The sequence below is a fragment of the Psammomys obesus genome, unplaced genomic scaffold, assembly GCF_907164565.1.
Source record: "Psammomys obesus unplaced genomic scaffold, mPsaObe1.curated_primary_1811, whole genome shotgun sequence".
Classification (NCBI taxonomy): Eukaryota; Metazoa; Chordata; class Mammalia; order Rodentia; family Muridae; genus Psammomys; species Psammomys obesus.
In genome coordinates, this window is record NW_026596057.1 from 185467 (window position 1) to 209633 (window position 24167).

The following is a 24167-nucleotide window of genomic DNA, read 5'->3' on the forward strand; positions in this document are numbered from 1 at the left end:
TTTCTTTCTTTCTTTCTTTCTTTCTTTCTTTCTTTCTTTCTTTCTTTCTTTCTTTCTTTCCTTCCTTCCTTCCTTCCTTCCTTCCTTCCTTCCTTCCTTCCTTCCTTCCTTCCTTTCTTTCTTCCTTTCCCCTTTTCAGTTGGGTCTTGCTGTGTTGTGCAAACGATCCTCAGGTTTCTGAGTGGCTCTTCTGCCCCAGCCTATCAGCTACTTGGGCTGTGGTATGTACTACAATATCTGACTTGAAAATAGATTGCTAGTCTTAACCCGAAAATGAAGAACTTCCTTGGTCCCAGTGAAAACACAGCTTCAGAGTCCCCCTTAGTATGTGTTGCTATTGTGCTATTGGTAATGTCTTACTTAATGGTATGAAGTTCTTCAGGTTTAATCTGTCTGTCTGTAGACTGAATGGTAGGCTGCTCCTCGACACAGCTATGCACTAGTTGACTCCTTTTCCCTTTTCTAATCCAGGTCAGACTGTTTTGCTCTCTCAGCCTACTGTGGTTCAACTTCAGGCCCCTGGAGTTCTGCCTTCTGCTCAGCCAGTTCTTGCTGTCACTGGCGGAGCCACACAGCTACCTAACCATGTGGTGAATGTGGTGCCAGCTCCTGTGGTGAACAGCCCAGGGAATGGAAAGCTTTCCGTGCCTAACCCTGCCCTACAAGGTGCCACAAGAAGCATGGGCTCAGATGTGAGTACTTTCTAAGTGCCTGATTTTAAAAACAAAGTCCTTTTGCTTTTGTTGTGTATCTTTTTAAACTTTATTTTATTGAATGAAAGAAGAGTATGCCAATACTGCACATTTGGTGTTTGGTGGAAAAGATTTTGATGAAGAGAGATGTGTGCACATCTTTGTATTCTTTACTTTGTTTTTAGAACCATTTCATCCTGGTCCTCAAGTCCCAACCAAATCATTCACTGATATTTTATAGCTTTTTTCATAATTCCTGATTGCAGTTGTTTTTAGCAATTCCCTGATGACAGCATACTTCCTTTTAGACAGATTTTATATTTAGCTCTCCTTCAACTCGTTTCTTTTTACATTTATTTATATTTATTTTAGTGTGTGTGTGTGTGTGTGTGTGTGTGTGTGTGTGTGTTGGCATGCATGGGAAAGTCAGAGAACAGCTTGGTGGAGGGGTTCCCTCCTTTGACCATGTGGGGCCCGGGAACTGATCTTGGATATCTAGGCTTGGTGGTGGTGCCTTAACCTGCTGAGCTGTCCTGCCCCCTTCTCAGTTTCCTGAAGCGTTTCACCACTTCATAATTCTTAAGAATTCTGTCTGTTTGTGGTTATTTGGGACTTTACTGTCTCTGTAAACTTTAAAGTTTCTGATATGTTGTAGGAATTTCTTACTATAAATGACACTTTCCTAAGACCTGTCACTCCCTAAAGCCAGTTAAAGCACTTGTTAGCCAACTCTTGCTTTTTTAAAAGAAATATCTCTTGCTGTGTATTCAAAGGAATTGAGCTTCAAGGTCTTTTGTTTTTGTTTCATCTTTTTTTTTTTTTTTTTTGAGATATCATCTTACTACCTGTTCTAGAACTCATTATGTAGACTAGTCTGGCCTTGAACTCACAGAGATCCATGTGCTTCTGCCTCCTTTCTGAGTGTTGAGATTATAGGTACAGGCTCAGACTGCTTTCTGTTCTGTCTACTAGAATTTACTTAAGCAACATGGTAGTGACTGACCATTTGTTTATGAATGTATGTTTCTCTTCTATAAATATTGCTGTAATCTTAGCTGACAATATTGTGAAAACTTGTAGCAAAGCATATCTAGTGCGTAGATTATCCATGGTCTAGAATAAAACTCCCCTGGTTTGTACTAATATGGAAACAGTGCATGTCAAGATATAGAGCAGGAGGATTGCTTTTGTATGAAGAGAGAGTACAGCACTTTTTCAAGGCAGCTTCTTAGTGGTCAGCTGTGTCAAGGTGAAGCTGAAGATTTCCTTCCCAGCTACTGGCTGTCAGAAACTTGTTGAAGTAGATGATGAAAACAAGCTGTGCTTTCTATGAGAAGGACATAGCACAGAAGTAGGTTGCTGGTACTGTGGGTGAAGAGTGGAAGGGTTATGTACTCTGAATCAATGCTGTGAGTGACAAGGTTTGCCATGAAGCAAGGTATGTTGACACAGTCAGAGTGCATGGCTGTTGTGTAAGGGGCTTTCTTGTTGCAGACCAAGGAGAATTAGAAGTCTACAAGCAAGTCTTGTTTGTAGATGCATTGTGGGTGTCAGTCTGAGTGTTCTCAACTTGTTCATTTAAAAAACGGAGTGAAGGATATTCCTGTACTGACAGATCCTACTGTGCCTTGATGGTTGGGGCCCAAAAGAGTTAGCAGGATCTGCAAATTTTTAACTCTCTCTAACGAAGGTGAAAAAGAAGGAATTCTCTAAAGAAGCCTACCAATATGTTGCCAGAAAAGAAAGGCCTTAAACAAAGAAGGTAAGAAGCCCAGGGTCAGTACATCCAAGGTTCAGTGCTGTTACTCCCTGTGTCCTGATGTGCCGCTCTGAAGAAGCCGCACTACGAAAACAGGGAGAAGCTAGCAAAATATGTTAAACTTTTGGCCTCGAAACTGCAGGAAGCCAAAGAAAAGCACCAGGAACACAATGCCAAGAAACATAGGCCATTCTTGCTGAGAAATCCTATTTCTAAGTCTGAGACCGGTCAAAATTAGTCTTTAAGAGTAATAGATAGTGCTTCCCTCGGCAGCACAAATACTAAAATTGGAAGGATACAGAGGGCATCAGCATAGCCCCTGTACAAGGATGATATACATTCGTGACACGTTCCATAGTTAAAAAAAGAGAGAGGGTGACAAATAAATGACCAGACCTGAATTAAAAAAAAAAAAAAAAAGTGCCTGGTGAGCACAGAATGGAGGAAGCAGTATTGGAAAGGTGTTAGATAGTTATGGATGCTGACTCTCTCCCTCTAGTATATGGATCATTTTCTACAGTAAAAAAGAGAATAGCAAAACTTAAAAAAAATAGTCTGTGATCATCTATCTATCTATCTATCTATCTATCTATCTATCTATCTATCTATCTATTTATTTTTCTTTTTTGTTTTAAAAAAATGTAACCAGTAGCCGAGTGTGGTGGCACATGTATTTGATCCCAACACTCAGGAGGCACAGGCAGGCGGATCTTTGTGAGTTCGAGGATAGCCTGGCCTGCAAAATGAGTCCAGGACAGCCAGGGCTATTACACAGAGAAATCCTGTTTCAACAACAACAACAAAAAAGTATATCCAGCAAGTAAAGTGCATGCTTTTCACAGAACCAAAAAGGTTTGAAATGATGGAGACTTTTCCTTTATTTTTCCTTAGACATGGTTATATTTTATTATCACTGAGATTATAAGAACAGGGAGATGTAACCCCCAGGGCATGTCTGCACCCCCAAACTGCCTTAGGCCTCCATAGGGGATCTGGTCAAGTCTATCAGGCCAGTCGTGCTACATGGCAGGAGTGCAGAAGCTGGCTCTATCACCAGAGCTTTTCAGTTCCACCCCTTCTGGAGAGCCCCTTAGGAGATGCCCAGAAACCACTGTGGCCAGAGCTGAAGGAGTGTGTGACTGTGGGGCTGGCAGGGTGAAAGCAGGGCTTTAACTTCCTGCCTGGTTCTCTGGAGTCCCTGAGGTGGGTAAGGAAGGGAATTGGGTGGCTGCTGTGTACAGCAGGCTCAGGTTTAGGGTCAAAGAAAGGAGAGGTGTTGAAGAGGCAGGACACGCAAGATTTAAGTCATCCTAGACCTAAAACCTGACTCTGGGAAACAAAGCTTACTCCTCCAGTATGGGTTCTCTGTCCCTAGCTTCCAGCTATGGCCTTTGCTTCTCCAGGGTTGATGGGGACTTTTTCAACAATTCAGAGATCCCTTAAAATTTTCTTTGAATATTTTTGAAATTAGGAGCTTGACATTTTCTTGTGTAATATTCTAATATTAAACCATATTAAACACTAGAAAACATTTGACATTACCTTAGAACTTTAGTTTCTTTCTTTTTTAATGATTTGTTTGTTTGTTTACTTTTTTTGTGCATTGGCGTTTTGCTTGCAAGTATGTCTGTGTGAGGGTGTTGTAACTTACAGACAGTTGTGAACTTTGACACATTAAAGTGCTGGGATTGGAACCTAGGTCCTCTGGAAGATACCTTTGAACTTTAAATAGAGCAATAGTATGGCATGGTTGCAAAATATTAACATAATTTAAATGATATTTTTTGAAATTACAGCATCCTAAGTGTTTAGAATTCTAGAGGAACAAAAGCTGGGAAATCAGGGCTGGAGTTGTGGCTTGTGGCACCGTGCTTGCTTTGCCCTTGGGTCAACCCTCAGTACCCATTCTGCACCCCGTGCCCCACCCCCCAAGAAACCGTGTCGTAGAAGAATGTTCAAGGATTGTAGTGATGCAGTACACTAAAAGACTGAAAGTAGACATAGGACCTATCTTTTAGGGAAGATAGGATGTCATGTGGACCACAGAATTATTCTGAGCTACCCAGTGGATTATCTGGAACAGCTGCAGGTGAGAGATGAAGTCTCTTCTAATCTGAAGCTTTCATATACAGACATTGTGTTTAGAAACTGGAGACCATGTTTTTTCTTTTTAGACTGAATGTGATAAACAGGCATCTGAATGTTGACATAGATTCACTGATCCATTTGTAATTTCCAAACAAACAAAGTCAGTTAATTACACGTTGGTCTATTAGCCAGACATCTTTCAGTAGTTGTTTGATGTAAAGAACATAAATTCTGCTCTTGCAGTCTTAAGAGTACTCTGGGAAGTTTTGAGTGGCTTGCTGACAAAGTCTTAGTTAACACCAAGGAACTGGAGGATGTTTGAGATGAGAATGTTTTTGTACTGGTGAGTGTCATCTTCTGTTGGCTACTCTGCATCAGCATTTAGAACCGATAGGATTATAAAAGGGAGATTAATGTAGTCTATGTTTAATATAAGAGACCTAAAGACAATTAAAATGATTTTTTTTTTTTAGTCAACTTGCATTGAGGTTTCTGTGCTATTTTCACCTAGCTAGCATGTCAGGATGTCATAGTCACTGTTTTATTGCTGTGAAGAGAGAGCGTGACCAAAGCAACTCCTGTAAAAGAAAGCATTTAACGGAGGACTTGCATACAGTTTTAGAGGGTTAGTCTGTTATCACCATGTGGGGAGTATGGTGACCTGCAGGTTTGGTGCTGAAGAAGTAGCTGAGAGCTAAATTATGAGAGAGATTGAGAGAGAGAGAGAGAGAGAGAGAGAGAGAGAGAGAGAGAGAGAGAGAGAATTGTGTGTAGAATGGGCTTTTGAAACCCCCAAGTGACACATTCCCTCCAAAAAGGCCTTCTCAAATAGTGCCACTGCTGATGACTAAGCATTCAAATATATGAGCCTGTGGGGGCCATTGTTATTCAAACCACCACACTGGAACTGAGCCAAGACTTTTCAGTGTGAGTTTTTCCTATTTAAAGTAGGGAAGCATTAGTCCGTCCTGTCAACCGGCTAACCTACCCAAGGGACCCAAAGTAATCCTGTTCTACATGTGCTGTAAAGAAGACTGTGATCCACTGGAACAGTAACTTTTTGTTGTTGTTGTTGTTTTGAGACAGGGTTCTCTGTGTAGCTTTGGCTGTCCTGGACTTCTTTGTAGTCCAGGCTGGCCTAGAACTCACAGAGATCCACCTGCCTCTGCCTCCCAAGTGCTGGGATTATAGGCGTGTGCCACCATGCCCAGCTTTGAACTTTTTTTTTAAGTCTCATTAAATTTGAATTAGTATAGATACAAATATAGATTCAAAATGTACACCTGTCAGTTTTTCATATCATGTAATTTTTGTCCTTTTAAACAAAATGGTGAATAAGTTCTAATTCAGAGAAATAGTGTATCAGTCTCTTGTGGCTTTGCAGTGCTGACATGGCTACTTCTCTATCTGTTTGGAATTCTTTTTTTTGCAAGCTCCATTCTCTAGGGGCGTGCTACTGCCATAAGTAGCGTTTCTAGCATACCATATTCTGTAGACTGCATTAAGTGCAACATTTTCTGTTAGGAAAACAGTTTGCCTGGTTCAGATTATAATTTCAGTCTTCTGCCTTTGCTGGTAAATCTGTTATGTTTAACTCTTGGAAACCTCACCTATGTTTTTCAAAAAGTACAATTTGGTTTTGGCTCTGATCTTGATGGAAAAAAAGAGACATTTCATCTTAGTGTAGACATTTTCTCTATGTAGTCTGTTAATAAATGCAATTGTGGAATTATAAAGTTGGATTGCTAGAGAGCATGCTTATCTTTCTTTGAAGGGCTGTTGAGCGTTGTCAGGTGTCAAGTTACAAGCCTGAACATTCTGTTTAAATCTGTGTTATACTATTTTCTTCTCATCTTCATCTCTTCTCATCTTCATCTCAACAGTTTATGAATCATAACCACCCTGCTTTAAAATTATATTATTTGAGTTATTAAAATAAAGGACTGTGAAAAATGTGGTGGAATTTTATTTTTTATGTTCTATAGTGGGAAAGGCAGAGCTTGGACTTTTAATGAAATATGTAGGCTGAAACAATGGAAAGGAAATGATTACTATGAACTAGAAAGAACCTAAGAGGGGAGATTGATTGAGGGACACTGACTATATTGACAGGAGGCCCCAGGCATTTCTTTCTGCCTACCCATTTACCCTATAGAATATGTATTAAATCTTTTATCCCATTGCAGCCTTTTCTGATTAGAGACCTTCACACACACACACACACACACACACACACACACACACCCTTCTAAGAGGACTATCTCTTGGAACTCCTGTGCCAGGCCCACAGAGCCATCATGGGAAGAAGGTTGGGGAGGGTTCCTTCCCACATGCCTGCAGGCATTAGAAATGTTGAGAAGGGCTTTCTCCCAGCACTCCAAATTGGATTTTGCATATCTTTTTTTCCAGAAATGGTATTAAAAAGTTAGAGATGTCAGGTGTTGGATTGTTAGCATAGAAGAGATGTAATATCCCAAACAGATGCTCTTACATACACTATTCCTTTCATCCCGTGGCAAATGTGAACTTGGGTAATCTTCTGTTCTTACAGCAAGCAGGAAGCAACCCTTCTCGTTTTCCAGAGGGACTCTTTACTTCTTCTTTCAAAGTTGCTTGTTGGGAACCTAACCCCGAGAAATGGCTTTGATTACCCTCTATCACAGGTGGTTATAACTTTGTATTCTTAATATGTCCAGTAAGACATGTAGGAAGAAAACTCACAAGAGCCCCCTAGCAGCATGTCTCTTAAGAAGAATATGAGTCTGTAGTCTATTTGCAGTGTAAAGTAGCATTGTACATGTGTGCTTTTTCAGAAAAACAGAACAGAACTCTGAACACCCAGTCCTCTTTTAGGACTAAATACGCACTGGTTCTCCTTTGATCCTATGGCTGTCTTAAATGGAGTACGATAAAGAATGAGTAGACAATTTTTAGTAACTAAATGCTTTAACAGTAAGAGCACTGGGATCACAATATTTCTTTAGGCTGCAAAGTCGAGGAATCTGTCAGATCAATTCCACTAGGGGAGATTTGGTGCTTTCAGAAGCTGTCCAGGTTTTAGGAGGAAAAAGTAGCTTTTGTGCTGACTAGTTTTTGGCTTTGCTACTACCAATGACTGAAATAAAAGAAAAATATGCTTTGTGAAAGTATTTGCAGTTTCTCTTAAATGGAGTTTTGGGACTTCTAAATATTTATCTTGAATAAAGATTTTGTAAATTTTATTTATGGTTGCAGTGGCTTTGGAAAGGGTAACGAACAGTTGTTCGTTACCCCCTCTCCTTTATGTACTGAGATTGTGGTGGATTGGTGTTGTGTCAGCTTTAGTGGTCTGGCCTTGTACTTTTGAGACAGGATCTCACAGAGTGTCCTTGGCTGGCTTGGAACTTGTTATGTTCAACAATTTGGCCTTGAACTCATAGATCTCCCTGTTTCTGTTTCCCTAGTGATGGAATCAAAGACGTGCACCACAAGGCCTAGCTAACGTTAGTGTTCTTTGTGTCTTTCAGTTTGCCATCTTGATAAAGCCAATAACTAATCATTTGAAAGGCTGGTGACTTATATCTTAAATAATTAAATGATTTCCCCTCCTCTCTCTGATCGCCTGTCCTACAGTCTTACCTTGGGGTTTATTCTAGGGAGACAGTGCTTTGCCAGTCACTTCCCCTGCTCAAAAGCAGTCCCTTCACTATTTTATGTACTTCTGTCCTGAGATGGCCCCTTAATACGTACACACTTAAAGCTTTTGCTGACCGATGTCTTCTGTAGAAATGTAGCTTACACATACACTGTCTTGCAGCTTGCTTCTCTTACTTAAAAATCTTGGAGATTTTTCCACATGAGTACTTAAAGCTGGAAGGTAAAGTGTGGAGATGCTCAAGGGTTAAGAGCATTGTCTGTTGTTCCAGAAGACTAGGTTTGACTCCCATTACCAACATGGTGGCTGATAGCTGCCTGTAACTTCAGTTCCTGGGGTGCTGATACCCTATTCTGGCCTTCATGATGCACACAGTGCACAGGTAATCATAGAGGCAAAACAGCAACATACGTGAAATAAAAGTCAGTAAATCTTAAGAAGTGCACTTTAAGAAAAGCTGAATGGGAGTCTAGTTCATAGAGGTTCCATAATTCCCACTTCATAGTTTTTCTCTTTGTGGCCATTATCCCTTTGAATATCTTGGTACATACTTTAGTTTGCTCTTGTGCAAGTGTATCTGAAGAATTTCTGACATAGGAATTGCAAAGTCAGAAGATAGGTACTGTCTCAATTTTGCTAAAGTTTACCAAATGGCATTCTAGTGAGCTGCTTCTTCTCTTGACAAAGTCTCATGTAGCCCAGGCTGTTTTAAGAACTTACTGTATAGCCAAGGTTGGCTTTGAATTCCCGAATCCTTGTCTCCCCCTCCCTATTTCATCATATAATTCTTTGAGTTCCTTGTTGTGTCTATTTGTTTGAGGAACAAGTTCACTTGTTATTTTTTTTTTAAACAACTCGACTGAGATAATTCATATACCATAAGATTTTTTTTTTTTTTTTTTTTTTTTTTGCTTTTGTGTTGGAGCTTGAACCCAGAGCCTTATACATGCTAGGGGAGTACTCTACCTTTGAACTCTACCCTTGGCTTTTGTTTTGAAGTGTACAGTTTAGTAGTTTCACATCTATTTACTGAGCTGTAGAATCATCAGTGCTATTTAATTCCAAAAAACGGTCTGGGCCAGTGAGGTTGCTCAGTGGGTAAAGCACTTACTTGCACAAGCCTGGCAACTGAAGTCCCGAGTCTGATCCCTGGAACCCTGAAGGTAGGGGGAGGGCACCCCTGCTCAGTGTTCTCTGACTGCGGGCCGCTCTCACTCTGAACTGAGCTTACCTGAGATGTTGGAATGTATTTGGAAACATAGAAGGACTCTCCTTCTGTACTGCTTTAGTTCATAGTGTTCATAGCTCATTTTTCAGCAGCATTTTAGGCTCAAGGCTCTAAACATTATGTTTGTAAAAGGGGTTTTTAATGAAGTTGTTTATCAGTTGGTAAAGCTTTGAAAATTGAAAGGAAAATGTGGGCAGTTTTGAAGCTTTGCCTCTTATTCTGACCTACGCCTCAAAAGGAGCTGAGCCATTTGTGAAAATTTTCCTTTTACATAAGTGTCTCTCAGATGCAAATAAATGTATTTGTTTTATAAGGAAAACACCACGCTTTATTAGTGCGGTGGCACTAATGGGCGAATCCTTTGCAGCTGTGGATGTATTTCTGTGGTTCTTTATTCTTTTTCCAAGGCGTGGTGCTTGGTGGGAGAGCTCTCTGAAGGCAGGATGATCAGAAGCAGGAGTGGGCCAACTGTTGGCCCATTTTGGTCTGTTAAACCATCTTATATGCCTGGATGGAACTGTGTCAGTGAACTGGTGGGCCAGTCTTTCCATTTCATTTGTACATGGAGCTAACAGTGGTGAGCCAGCGCCCAGACATAGGCAGGTCCACAAGTTTCTGTTTCTAGATGGCGCATAATTAGAGTAGCCAAACAGCACATCATCCATGTCGTGAAGCCAGGCTGTCGATGTGGTCTGTGGTCCATGAAAGCCTGATGGAGCTACTGAATAAGTTTCAAGAGGTGTAAGTCAGCTGACCTCAATTCATGCCTTGGCGTCTCCATTCACTAACAGAGTATTCAAATGAGGCTTATTTTATTTATTAACTATTTTTGTTGTGTTTTGATTTTGAGATTGGAGTGTTGTGTAGCCCTGACTGTCTTGGAACCTGCTCTGTAGACTAGGCTGGCCCTGAACTCAACAGTAATTCTCCAGCTTTGGCCTCCCAAGTGCTGGATTACAGCTGTATACCACAATGCCTGGCTTTGATCTTGAAAATGATAGTAATTCAACAAATAGAGATTATATTATGCTGCCATTCTTACTGCCTGGGGATGATTCTGATACACTGTATTTGAAAAAGTCAGTACACCCAATGGAATTTAACCCTTCCAAGAACACTAAATAGTGTGTATATATGCTTAGTCTAAAAATTACTTATACGCTCTTTTTGGTCTAAAAAGTGTAACTTAATATTATGTAATCAGAGCTAAAGACAGCTTGCTGAGATGTAGAGCGGCAGCCCTGTATGCCTGACTCCCAAGCATTTCATTTATTTATTGTTCTTATTGGTAATTCTGAATATATTCAGACCTGTTACAATGGATCTTTTTCTACGAGAAAAACAGACTATTGGGCCACAGGTGGTTTTCATTTTTTTTTTTTTTTTTTTGTCTGCAGAATGTGGGTTGACAGCCTTTGAAATCTTAATGCTGTGTATAATGTGCAGGTGCTTTTTTGTTTATAGAAATGCCTAGTCCTTGTTTGAGATTTATTAAATGGTGTACCATCTGTAAGCCTCCCTAAATTCCATAGACTAATTAGCCTTTAAAGTTGCCTTTTACCTAACTTGTAGTATAAATTCTTCCATCTGGGAACCTTCTCTTTTATGTGTTTGCTCAGTGTTCCATGTACTTTAGCACTCTAGTATTAAGTATTAATTATGGACACTGGCTTTCCCAGGAACAATGAAGCTGACTAAAATTAACGTTCAATGGAACAAAGTGCTATTGTTCTGGGAATGTTTTGAAACTGATGAGTAACCAATTTGTTATGGTCTTGTTCCTTCCCTCCACACCTCTGCCCTCTGCCCTGTGTGTGTATGTTTGGGATTACTTTGATAGTAGTTGTAATGCAAGCAGTCACGTTGCTTGGGAGTAATAACAAAAACAATTGTAGACATATAAAGAGCTGGGACTATAGCAGATGATGGGTGTGTAAGATCATGTGACGTTTCAGTTAAAGAGTAAAAAGAAGAGAAAGCTCTGTTGATGGCCCATGTAATGCTTTTTCTTGTGGGGCATGAAAGATGATTGACAGTATTTGATGTTGGGGAAATATAGGTCCAGTGATAGTGATTAAAGCTGTATATATATTTGGCCCTTCATTTCCATGGGTTTTGCATTTATGGATTCAACATACTGAGGTGAAAAATAGAAAACGGAAGTTCCGTTCCATCTATACTACAAATGTGTAGAACTTTGTTTCAGCATAACAGCTGCTTACATTATGTTAGTTTAGGTAATCCTGAAATGGTTTTGCAGTGGTTCTCAACCTTCCTAATGCTGTGACCTTTTAATATAGTTCCACATGTTGTGACCTCTGGCTATAAAATTGTTTTATTGCTACTTCATAATTAATTTTTCTACTGTTATGAATTGGAGGGAGAGATTTGCCAGAGGATTCACGACCATGGTTTAGAGTATGTAGGGAGGTAAGTAATTTTATAAAAGAGACTTGAGCATTTGCAGGCTCTAGTATCTGGAGTTCTAGAACCAATTCTTTATGAATAAAACTGAGAGAAAATTGTATTCACCTTAGAGACTTAAAAGACACCTTAAATATTTAGAATTTTTACTTTATTGTTATGTATGCATGCTTGGTGTGTGTGTGTGTGTGTGTGTGTGTGTGTGTGTGTGTGTGTGTCTGAGCGCCAGTGCTCCCTGGGCTGTGTGTGCACATCAATGGCATACATGTTGAGATCAGAGGACAGCTCTGTGGAGTTGGCTTTCTCCTCCCACCCTCACTGGTAGTGGGTATTAGACTCAGGACTTGGGCCCCAGGCTTGTGCAGCAAGGGCAGTACCCACTGAGCCAGCGCACTGGTCCAGACTTCTCTCTTTTTTAATTTTTTTATTAACTAATTCAATTTACATCTTGGTCATAGGCCCCATCCTCCCTCCTGCATCCCCTCTCCCCTATTCCTGAGAATGAGGGAGCCCTCTACCGAGTCACCCCAGCTCATCTATTCATGTGAGGACTGAGTTCATCTTCCTCCCCTGTGGGTAGGGAAATCCCGTCAGGGGAAAGTGATCAAAAAGGAGGCAACATAGTCCAAGTCAGAGATATCCCTCACTCCCCTAACTAGTGAGCCAACTAAGATGCCCATTGGACTTACCTTCTTGTGGTCTGCGCATTGTAGTATGTCTATCCTGTACTGTATGACTAAAATCTGCTTGTAAATGAGTATATGCTATGTGTGTCTTTCTCGGTCTATGTTACCTCACTCAGTATGATCTTGTCTAGTTCCCACCATTTGCCTGCAAATTTTATGTTTTCCGTGTTTTTAATGGCTGAGTAGGATTCCACTCTGTGAATGTACCACAGTTTCTTTATCCATTCTTCAACTAGAGAAACATCTAGTTTCTGCCTATTATGAATTAAAGCTGCTATGAACAAATGTCCTTGTTGTATGGTGAAGTGTCTTTTGGGTATATGCCCAGGAATGGTATAGCTGGGTCTTGAGGTATGACTATTTATTCTTAGTTTTCTGAGAAAGCTCCAGAACTCCTGCAGCTAATAAACTCCTTTAGCAAAGTGGCTGGATACAAGATTAATTAAAAAAAAAAATCAGTAGCCTTCCTGTATACAAATGACAAACAGGCTGAGAAAGAAATTAGAGAAACCACACCCTTCACAATAACCACAAATAACATAAAGTATCTTGGGTTAACTCTAACCAAGGAAGTCAAAGACCTGTATGACAAGAACTTCAAGTCTTGAAGAAAGAAATTGAAGAAGACACCAGAAGATGGAAAAAATCTCCAATGCTCATGGATCAGTAGGATTAACATACTAAAAATGGCCATCTTACCAAAGGCAATCTACAGATTCAATGCAATCCACAACACAATTTAAATAGACCTGGAAAGAACAATTCTAAACTTCATATGGGAAAACAACTGAGAATAGCTAAAACAATCCTATACAATACTAGAACATCTGGAGGTATCGCCATACCTGACTTCAAACTATGCTGTAGAGCAATAGTAATAAAAACTGCATGGTATTGGCATAGAAATAGGCTGGTTGGTCAATGGAATCGAATCAAAGACCCAGAAATAAACCTACACATCTGTGTACACCTAATTAATTTTTGACAAAGGAGCCAAAACCATACAATGGAAAAAAGACAGCATCTTCAACAAATGATGCTGGTCTAACTGGATGTCTACATGTAGAAGAATGCAAATAGATCCATATTTATCACCTTGCACAAAATTCAAGTCCAAGTGGATCAAAGACTTAAATATAAAACCAGATATACTAAATCTGCTAGAGAAGAAAGTATGTCTTGAACTCCAAGAGACAACTTCTTGAACTGAACAACAGCTTAGGCTCTAATATCTATAATTAATAAATGGGACCTCTTGAAATTGAAAAGTTGTTGTAAAGCAAAGGACACTATTAATAGAACGAAACGGCAGTTTACAGATTGGAAAAAGATCCTACATCCGACAAAGGGCTAAGATCCAGAATATATAAAGAACTCAAGAAACTAAATACCAGCAAACCAAATAATCCAATTAAAAAATGGGATACAGAGCTAAAGAATTTTTTTTTCTAAACAATTCTTAACAGAGGAATCTTGAATGGTGGAGAAGCACTTAAAGAAAAGCTCAACATCCTCAAAACGACTCTGAGATTCCATCTTATGCCTGTCAGAATGGCTAAGATCAAAAACTCAAGTGACAACACACACTAGCAAGGATGTGGAGAAAGGGGAACACTCCTCCCTTGCTGGTGGGAGTGCAACCTTATACAACCACTTTGGAAATCAATCCTTTTCTCTTTTAAGATAGGGTCAGATTGACCTCAACTTGTAGCAGGCCTGCTGTAACCTCCTGGAGTCCCTGGGCTTTTCAGTGTGAGCCATCTCAAGTGGCTCCTTTGAAGCACTTTCTGAGGGAGTTTCTAAAGGGCCAGTTAGATGTTCAACAGTGTGCTTCAGAAGGCACTGGCGGTTAGGATTTAGAAATCCCTTTAACTCATTTGATTTGAGCATGCTTAATTTGAGCAGTATATTTAAAACTTATTTTAAAATAACTACCAACCTATATTTTGACCAAAGTTGTTTAAAAATAATCTGAAAAAAAAAAAAAAAAAACAGTGGGTTTTGATAGTTTGATGTAGTTATAAAACCAGTGTGATGAGCAGTGTAACTTGTGATTTCTCCTAGATTGCTGTGCTGAGGAGACAGCAGCGCATGATAAAGAACCGAGAGTCTGCCTGTCAATCACGCAAGAAGAAGAAGGAATATATGCTAGGACTGGAGGCCAGGTTGAAGGCTGCCCTCTTGGAGAACGAGCAGCTGAAGAAGGAGAATGGCTCTCTGAAGCGACAGCTGGATGAGGTGGTGTCAGAGGTGAGTGCTAGTGATCAGCTGGCTGAGGGGGGAAACTGATTTTCTTTTTGATAAGTAAATTGGTAATTACTTTTAAAATCATATAAAATAGTAGAAAATGGGGGTTCAATAAACACAAAATATTTACAGTGAGAACAAAATTGTAACAGTGACCTTCTGAAGATGTCTTTCCCCCTGTGGGGCTGAGAATTGAGCCCAGAACCCCCAGCATGCTAGGCAAGCCTTCTAGCACTGAGCCACATCCCAGCCTGCAAGGGGACATTCATCAGTCTGTGGTATGAGAAGTCATTAGGAGATGGTTTCACACTATGTCCTTTTAGCAGAATAATAGGTGTAAGTTCTTCTCCAGGGATTATGACCTGTGTACAGGTTCTTAGAGCAATAATGGTGCCAGGTATGGGCTTCTCTTGTAGAGCAGTACTAAAATTCAACCAGAAAGGGTTTGATTACTCTGATGACATCTGTGCCACTATTGCGGCAGTGGACTTATTTTTCCAGGCCAGTGATAGTTGTAGCTCACAGGGTTCTCAGGGTAAAGTTGACGCTTCCTCTCTCCTTCACTGGTATGCATTGCCCTGTCCAGCACTATGAAAGCTGGCAAGTTGGTATGAAGATACCAGGTCAGCACCAGCTTGAGTTCTCAAATGTTTTATGACTCAACTATGTGGTGTCTTCAGCAACAGGGTCGTACTGTAGAATTCTGGAGGGAAAGCAGTAAGTTGACAATAGCCTGTAATGTTTGGGGCTCTGTGGGACTTCAGTGGTCAGTAACTCCAAAAGTAACTGCTTCCTGGCACGGGGCTTTTTACTTATTGGCTTGTAGTGTCTAATTGGGACATTGTTGCCTCATTATAGGGTAACTCTATTTTAAGTCTTTTTGTTTTCCCCTTTAAAAAGGGAAATAATACAAAATGTTGTAGATCTTTGTCCACTTAACCCCTATCATGTTCCTATGCTTCCTGTTACCATGCTAGTCTCTTGTGCTTTGTTCGTGGAACCCACAGCAATGTGGTCCTGAACCAGTGGATGCCGTAGAGGGCTGCTTCTTGCGCTGTTCTTTGTGAGTATGTGGCAGTGCTCACGTGGGCTGCTGAGTGCAGCACCTTAGAAGACAGGGAGCCAAGCAATGGAAGCATCTCTTGTTCTCTTGTAATTCTTTCCTCTATTGGAAGAGAGAATGCAAAGACCTTCGTCTTTTGCAAAGTTTTATTTCTTTAACTTTAAAGTGTTTTTATTTTTTTATGAGAAAAGGTATTCATATGATTTGTACAAAGGAAGATTCTTAGTTACTGCTCTTTGTAATGTTGACATGTACTTTCATCCTATTTCATTTCCTTTAGAACCAGAGGCTTAAAGTCCCGAGTCCAAAGCGAAGAGCTATCTGTGTGATGATAGTATTAGCATTTGTAGTGCTGAACTATGGGCCCATGAGGTGAGTATGAAAGTGTTTTGGATACAAATACTAAAATTTAAGTGCTAGTTACTTGTTACTATTTAGCTCTACTTATAAACAAGAGGAAAACTCATTTGTTTTGAACAAAACCCAGCCTTCCAGATATGTGAAGAATAATTGGACAGGAGACAAGTGCCTTCACAGATCTCAGGATACAATGGGAAGAAAACCATGTTAAGGGGTAGTTAGACATGATGGGTGTGTGGCAACAGTTTGGACAGAATGCTGATGGACTGTGCCAGGGAGGGTGAGCTCCTTAGCATGACAGTTTATGGTGCAGCGTAGGTGCACAGAGCATGGTTTTGTTGAATGACGGAGTGAGAAGAAGAGTAGCCAGGAAGAGATCTCAGCCTTGATTTGTGACACTTGTTTGCCAAGTGGGAAATATGGGAAAAGCATGTCAAGCAGAGGAAACAGTATGTTAAAAGCATGCCTTTAAAATGGTGTGTTGTGCCATTTTTTTTAAGTGAAAGTTGAGTTTGTATAGCTACGTGATTTTGTCTTGTGTTTATGTGTATGTAATTTGTTAAATTATGTTTACATGAAAGGAGCAATATGTGCATTTTTCAAAGTGCTTTCTCATTTTTAACTATGTTAGCATATGATTCTTTTAGTAACTATCATATTTTGAAGTATAGATACACTATTACTTGCCATATTTCAGAAATGTTATTAACCTAGGAACCGGTTTATACTCTTAAAGTTAAAAGTTACTGGGAATTGCAAAGAAATTACATTTATTGATGTTTAGTGTGTTATATTCTAAATAAAACAGATTTTCAATGTGTGTTTATATAATCATAAATCATTACATGTTAAATAATTAATGCTTAAATCTTCAAATATTTAATGATGGAAAAGAGAGTGTGTTGTTTCATATTTTTGTGCAGGTATTTAGTGTATGACCGACTAGAAACTACCAGGGCCTCACGTTGACTCAGTGTGCTGTGATGTATTGCTAGGCACCAGGATCTTGTGTCTGTGTTTCTAGGCAGCTTGTTATGACTTATTGCTAGGCTTGAAATTGACAGAAAAAGCAGATTCTTGTGTGAGAGAAGCCCGCTAGGGGCCGCAGAGTTTGGGGTTCCTCAGGCTTCTTAGACTGTACTTTCAAAGCATGTGCTAAGTTAACCCTTCCCCTGTGAATGGAGATTTCCAGAATTCCTAATTATTTATAGGTGTTCCCATGTGTGTCTGCATGTCTGTCTGTGTGCATAAAATCATCCCAGCTTATAAAGAATGCACTAATTTCCTCTTCACTGGCAGGTGAAGGAAGTGTTCACTTGGTTGCATATTTCCTAATGCTCGATATTAGGAATGTTTTGTTTGGTTTTATGTTTTTCTATCTTTTGGGTTAAAATGTTATCCATATCCACCCGTGTCACACTGGCTTCCTCATGCAGTCTGAGATACAGTACGAGGGCTGCTGTGTCAGGTCTTCACATGTGTTATTCCCTTGGCCTTCAGTGCTCTTCCTTCAGAGACTGTTTTGTCAAGTATCAGCTCAAGTGCTACCCCTTGGAGATTTCCTGGACATCTTTCTCTCCTGGCTGTGCCTGCTCTGCTATCATCCTCCTTATGCTCTTTCTTTTAGTTTTGTCATCAGCTCGCTTTACCTCTTTTTTATTTTTATTTTTATTAATTTTAGTTTATTCACTTTGTATCCCCCCTGTACCTCCCTCCTCCCAGTCCCACCCTCCCTCTTCCCTACCCTTATCCCTCTCCCAGTCCACTGATAAGGGAGGTCCTACTCCTCTTCCCTCTGATCCTAGTCTATCAGGTCTCATCAGGAGTGGTTGCATTGTCTTCTTCTGTGGCCTGGCAAGGCTGCTCCCCCCTCAGGGGGAGGTGATCAAAGAGGAGGCCAATCAGTTCCTGTCAGGGACAGTCCCTGTCCCCATTACTATGGAGCCTACTTGGATACTGAACTGCCATAGGCTACCTCTGTGCAGGGGTTTCAGGCCATCTCCATGAGTGGTCCTTGGCTGGAGTATCAGTCTCAGAAAAGAATCCTGGGTCCAGATTTTTTGGTTCTGTTGCTGTCCTTGTGGAGCTCCTGTCCCCTCCAGGTCTTAATATCTCCCCCTTCTTTCATAAGATTCCCTGCAGTCTGCCCCAAGTTTGGTTATAAGTCTCAGCATCTGCCTCGATACCCTGCAGGGTAGAGCCTTTCAGAGGCCCTCTATGGTAGGCTCCTGTCCTGTTCCTTGTTTTCTCCCTCCTCTGATGTCCATCTTCTTTGCCTTTCCGAATGGGGATTGATCATCTTAGCCAGAGTCCTCCTTCCTGATTAGCTTCCTTAGGTATACAGATTTTAGTATGTTTATCCTATATTATATGTCTAATAATCCACTTATGAGTGAGCACATACCGTGTGTGTCTTTCTGCTCCTGGGATACCTCACTCAGGATGATCTTTTGTAGAACTCACCATTTACCTGCAAATTTCATCATTTCCTTGTTTTTTATTGCTGAGTAATGTTCCATTGTGTAGATGTACCAAAATGTCTGTAACCATTCCTCAAAGAACACTGTCGTCAAAATAAAACGACTGCCTACAGATTGGGAAAGGAACTCAAGAAGTCAAACAGCAACAAATCAAGTAATCCAACTAAAAAATGGGGTACAGAGCTAAACAGAGAATTCTCAATAGAGGAATATCGAATGGCAGAGAAACTCTTAAAGAAATGTTCAATGTCCTTAGTCATCAGGGAAATGCAAATCAAAACGACCCTGAGATTTCACCTTATACCCATCAGAATGGCTAAGATGAACAACTCAAGTGACAACACATGCTGGAGAGGATGTGGAGAAAGCGGAACCTTCCTCCATTGCTGGTGGGAATGTAAACTTGTACCACTTTGGAAATCAATCTGGCGCTTTCTCAGACAATTAGGAATAGCGCTTCCTCAAGATCCAGCTATACCACTGCTAGGCATATATCCAAAAGATGTTCAAATATTCAATGAGGACATCTGCTCAACCATGTTTGTAGCAGCTTTATTTGTAATAGCCAGAAGCTGGAAACAGCCCAGATGCCCCTTTACCTTGACTAATAGGAGATACTATCTTCTATTAGCTTTCCTTTCCTTCTCTCCCTGCAAGAACTTTATCTCTTGTTTTCTAGGGCATTGAATGATGCCTGGCATGTAGTTGTCAGTCGATACATACTATAGTATGAATAAACAAGTGCCCTCCTCTCAACTAGAAATAAGGTCTTCAAACCTGCTGAGGAGGTGGCTCAGAGCAGAGTGCTTGGCTGGTGTGCATGAGGTCGCAGGTACAGTTCCTGCTGGTGGGAAAATCTTTTAAGCTGGTTTGTTTTTAATTGCATTCCCCTTTAAAAATTACTTGCAGTCAGGATTAAAAATTCTTCTTGTATGAATTGCTGTAAACCACCCGCATTTATTAAAACATATGTCTAGTATTGATTCATAGCCTGCTTGTCATAGCCTCCATACATTTATGCATTTCTATTTTTGTGCCTGTGCCAGTCTTAAACTGAAGAACTTCTGTCTTTCAGCTTGCTCTGTTATTTTAGCTATGAGCCTGAGAGGCTCTCCCTAGTGGCATTCTTGGCATTGTTTATATTCAGCCACTTTTACTAGTTATGCAAGTTATCATAGGCATTTTCTTCCACCTGCTAAACACTTGTTTTGTGCTATTATTACATTTTCCTTATGTTAAGGTTTCAACTTCTGTCTAATTCACTACTTTTCTTATCTGGGCTCCCTTCCATTCATAATCTTATGAATACTTGATTATATTTGGTGTTTTTTTTTTTTTTTTTTTTTTTTTTTCCATCCACACTGTCCTTGGAGTCCTTCCTCCTGGCCCATGTGGTTTCTTTTCCACACTAACCCATCATGGCATCCTCCTTCCTTCTTTCTTCCTGTCCTGTTTGTCTCTTGCCCATGATTTTCCTGTTCCCCAAACCTGGGAACCTGAGCCACACCTATTCCATTCTGCCCTGCCCAGGATTTAGGCCTTTTAATCAACCAATCAGGTATAATTTCTTAGGCAGGTTTATACAACAAGAATAGGTGTATCTGGGCAGTAACGAGATCTTGAGCATCTAAATACAAGCATCAGACCAATCTCTAACAGACATGTCTATTAGCCCCTCACATCTTATGACTCTTTGTGAAGTACATGTTCATCTCTTAAGCTGAACATAAGAAAATACTTCTAGGGCAATTACTGTTTGCAGGTACTGAGCAGGGAATGAGGGATGCAAGCCTGAATGGAACGACAATCTAGTAGGAGAAGCAGATACAGAAACCACTGTAGCATGAGGAAGATGCCATGTATGATAAGAGCATTTAAAAAAGAAAAGAAAAAAAAAAAAACCACCTCTTTTTCTCTATACTCACTTCTCTAGGCAAATGTATCGGTTTTCCACATGTAATTTTTCTTCATTCTCTGGCCATTGGTTGCCACACCTATAGTTGAGCTCAGTTCACAGACTACTGAGCATTTGCACAGGCTCCACAGGCTTAAGGGCTTCGTCATAGACAGCCATTCCTTACTTCAGTCACCAGCCCCAGTCTTTGGTTGTGACTTATGATTTATACATATGACCGGCTATAAATTGTGCATTCTCCTAGAGTGGCTTACAAGTGAAACATTTTTCTTGCTATTATTAGTTGATTTAAAAACAATTCTCATGGATTTCATGAGGTAAAGGAAATAGACGAGATACATAAAGTAAGCTATTGGGAGGCGGGGGAAACTCCCATGCCCCCAGTAGGTTGATTCTCTGCCCAGCATCTTCTTGGGCTTGCCAGTCTGGGAGTTCTCCAGACGTGGAGAACTTCATTTTGGAGGCTTCATGATATGGATGCAACGACTAAACCTTTGGTGATTTAGCTCATTTTTAGCCTCTTTCCTGTATTGGGAGGTATGGGATGAGACTGAAAATTCCAGCTCACTAGTCAGGGGTTAGTTTTTTTGGCAGTCAGCTTCCTTCCTTCATTATTTACATTATTTCCATAGGCTCAGGTATGGCTGGAAGGGTTTTTATGTTTGTTTGTTTGTTTGTTTTTATAAAGGTATTTGCTCACCTCTGTCACTCAGGAAGTTCCAAAAGATTTCTCTGCTGGGAACTCAGGAAGACACCAAATATATTTCTTCTAAAAATCACATTAATATCCTAAACAAAAAAGCAACAAATCAATTCTAGTAGGCTTTGCACATAGCTCTCAATGAACATGTAAAGGTGAGAGCTGTGAGAAGTAAGGGTGGGATTGGAGGAAGCATTTTGTGAATGTCCTTTTGAGTCAACTTGGAACACAGAATTTTAAATGAGTCAATGATCTTCACAGCTGTCAAATGAATCTCATTTCTGTGGTAGATGGACCATTATGAAATAAAGAGACAGTGGTCCCTTTTTATCAAGAAAAGATTTGTGTTCAGAAAAGGATTAAATAGCTATCACAAAAAAGGGAATTTAAGAATGGGAGAGTTAAGATGTTTGAAAATCATAAAGAGCAACAGCTAAGATCTGTCTTTCTCTGTGAGGCATAAGGAACAGAATACCAGGTTGTAGGACTATTAAGAACTTCAAAAATTTTTAAATATGTTTAAAAGCTTAAGCTGAAGGAAAGTAAAAGAAAAGCTGGAAGAGTTGAAACAAGTTTCTTAACAACTTGGGGTGTTTCCAGGAAGAAAGAAGGATAAAACTGGCTGCAAAACTCACAGAAGCAGAGAACTGTTTCTTCTAGACGAGACTGGCCTGAGCAGTAAACCTCAAAGTCCGGAGAACAACAGGGATTCCAAGACTGAAATATGTTGCAAAACCAGATGTCGAGAATCACGGTTTGCATTATGCAAGAGCATCGTTTGATTGGCCCCCGTGTTTCCATGTCCTCACCTGCTGGATGAAGTCTGCAAGAGAAGAACGTCCCCACATGTCCCCTAACAGTTCCACCTAGAAGATGGTTATTGAACAACCCAGTAAGATGCACACACACACATACACAACACACTCGCGCACTCTGAGACATACACACTCACACTCATACATTCTTTCTCTTTCACTCACACTTTTACACCCTAAAAAACTAACCAAACAAATAAGCAACTGGGCTAGAAAGATGACTCAGTGAATAAGAATACTTGTTCTTACAGAGGTCCTAGGTTCAATTCCCAGTACTCACATGTTAACTCACAACTGTCCATAACTCCAGTTCCAGAGGATCCTTCTCAGTGATGAGACACACACGGTACACAGACATACCTGGGAGCAAAACATTTATACACATAAAATGAATCTTAAAAGAATTTCCCTTTATAACAATAATAACAAGAAACCATAAGTAGTTACTATTATATTTTAGTTGGTGCAGATGATGAGCTCTACCTGCATTTTCTTGAATACCACTGAATTAAATTTGGCCAAATAAATGGATAGTTTAATCAGAGTTTTTTTTTTTCTAAAGGATCTTAAATTTAAGAATTTAAACTATTTTTGATGAGATCATATTGCCTTAAAATGTTAGTTATAGTGTTTCAGATATACAATGTAGATGAATCATCTTGTGCCTTATTGTTATAGGGCCATGTGAAAAAAAATTAACAATTTGCCACATATATCGTAAGAGTTGTTCCTGAAAACATTTGGTAATGAAATATAAATGTACTTTACATCTAAGGTAAAAGAATTTGTGGAAGGTAATATATACCAGAACACACCATGCTTAAGAGTTTAGGTTACTATATAGTCATCACACAGAAAAAGAAAACAAATTAAGCAAATTTAACTGAATTAATTTTTCTAACCTTACTGATGTTTTATGGATAGTGAAGAAGATATCTAGGTATTTTTGGCATGAGATTCAAGGAGTTGGTCTACTTTGGGTGGTCTATAAAAACAGAGACTCCAGGCAGCAGGAAATGGCTGACCTGTATGAGCTAGGCCTGGTGGTGTTAAGACTGTAATCTTAGCTACTCTGGAGGGTGAGGCAAGAAGATCACATGTTCCCAGTCTGTTTGAGCTACAGAGTAAGTTCAAGGGCAACCCTGACATCTTAGCAAGACCGTGTTTCAAAATAAAACAGATTGAGCTAGTAATGTAGCTCAGTTGGTAGGGAGGTACCTAGCATATCCACGGCCTTTCTGCATAAGCCAGATGTGGTGTCACACTCCTGCAATCCTAGCATTTGGGAGATAGAGGAAGGAGGATTAGAAGTTCAAGGTCATTCTTGGTTACATAACAAGTTTGAGAGAAGTCTGGTCTACATGAGATCCTGTCTCAAAAAAATATTGTCATCTACAAGAGATAAAGTGGATTAAATAAAAGAAATCCAAACGTAGTAAAGTGATGAAAGATAGGGTTGATCAGAACATTTTGGAGAAAACTAGACATATGCTAATTAATAAGGTAAAATGAACAAAAAAACAACTAAGTTAAACCAATTAAATTGGCTGGAAAGATGGTTCAGTGGGTAGATTTCACAGTAACTACTTTTGGACCTGAGTTTCAGTTCTCAACACCATGTACTAGCCAAGGAAGGAGGTGGGCAGAGACAAGCAAATCTCGGTGGATCCCAGGAGCTTGCTAGACAGCCAGTCTAGATTCACTGAGAGACCCTGTCTCAAAAAATAAGGTGGAGATTCAATAGAGGAAGACACTTGGGGTTGACCTCTGTCCTCCATTCACCCATGCAAAGGTGTGTCTACACATAGATACATACACTTACACACACACACACACACACACACACACACACACACACACACACACTCATGCATACACCGCAAATAAAAAGGAAAATAATCAGAGTGTAACAGAGGTTAAGAGGTGGAAAACAGGAGGGATGTTAAAAGACAAAAGGTTATGCCATCGTAACCAGGTGATCAGAGTAACATTACTGGTAAGGTGACATCTGATAGCTGATGGAATGCACCAAAAAACCCACAGTTATCACTTCTATGAAATGGTTGCCCCAAAATA

General features: G+C 40.0%; 1 protein-coding gene and 1 non-coding gene across 2 annotated transcripts in view; both read left to right on the forward strand.

Moving 5' to 3' along the window:
* Atf6 (activating transcription factor 6) overlaps positions 1–24167 on the forward strand; it is a 168200-nt gene that overhangs the window by 35693 nt on the left and 108340 nt on the right. Inside the window, exons 9-11 of the mRNA XM_055624367.1 lie at positions 472–692; positions 14576–14761; positions 16102–16193. Of these exons, the coding sequence (XP_055480342.1) occupies positions 472–692; positions 14576–14761; positions 16102–16193 (499 nt within the window). The remainder of the gene's footprint in view (positions 1–471; positions 693–14575; positions 14762–16101; positions 16194–24167) is intronic.
* Positions 2709–2813, forward strand: LOC129689506 (U6 spliceosomal RNA). The gene has a single exon (XR_008722114.1). It is a non-coding gene; the product is annotated as a U6 spliceosomal RNA (small nuclear RNA).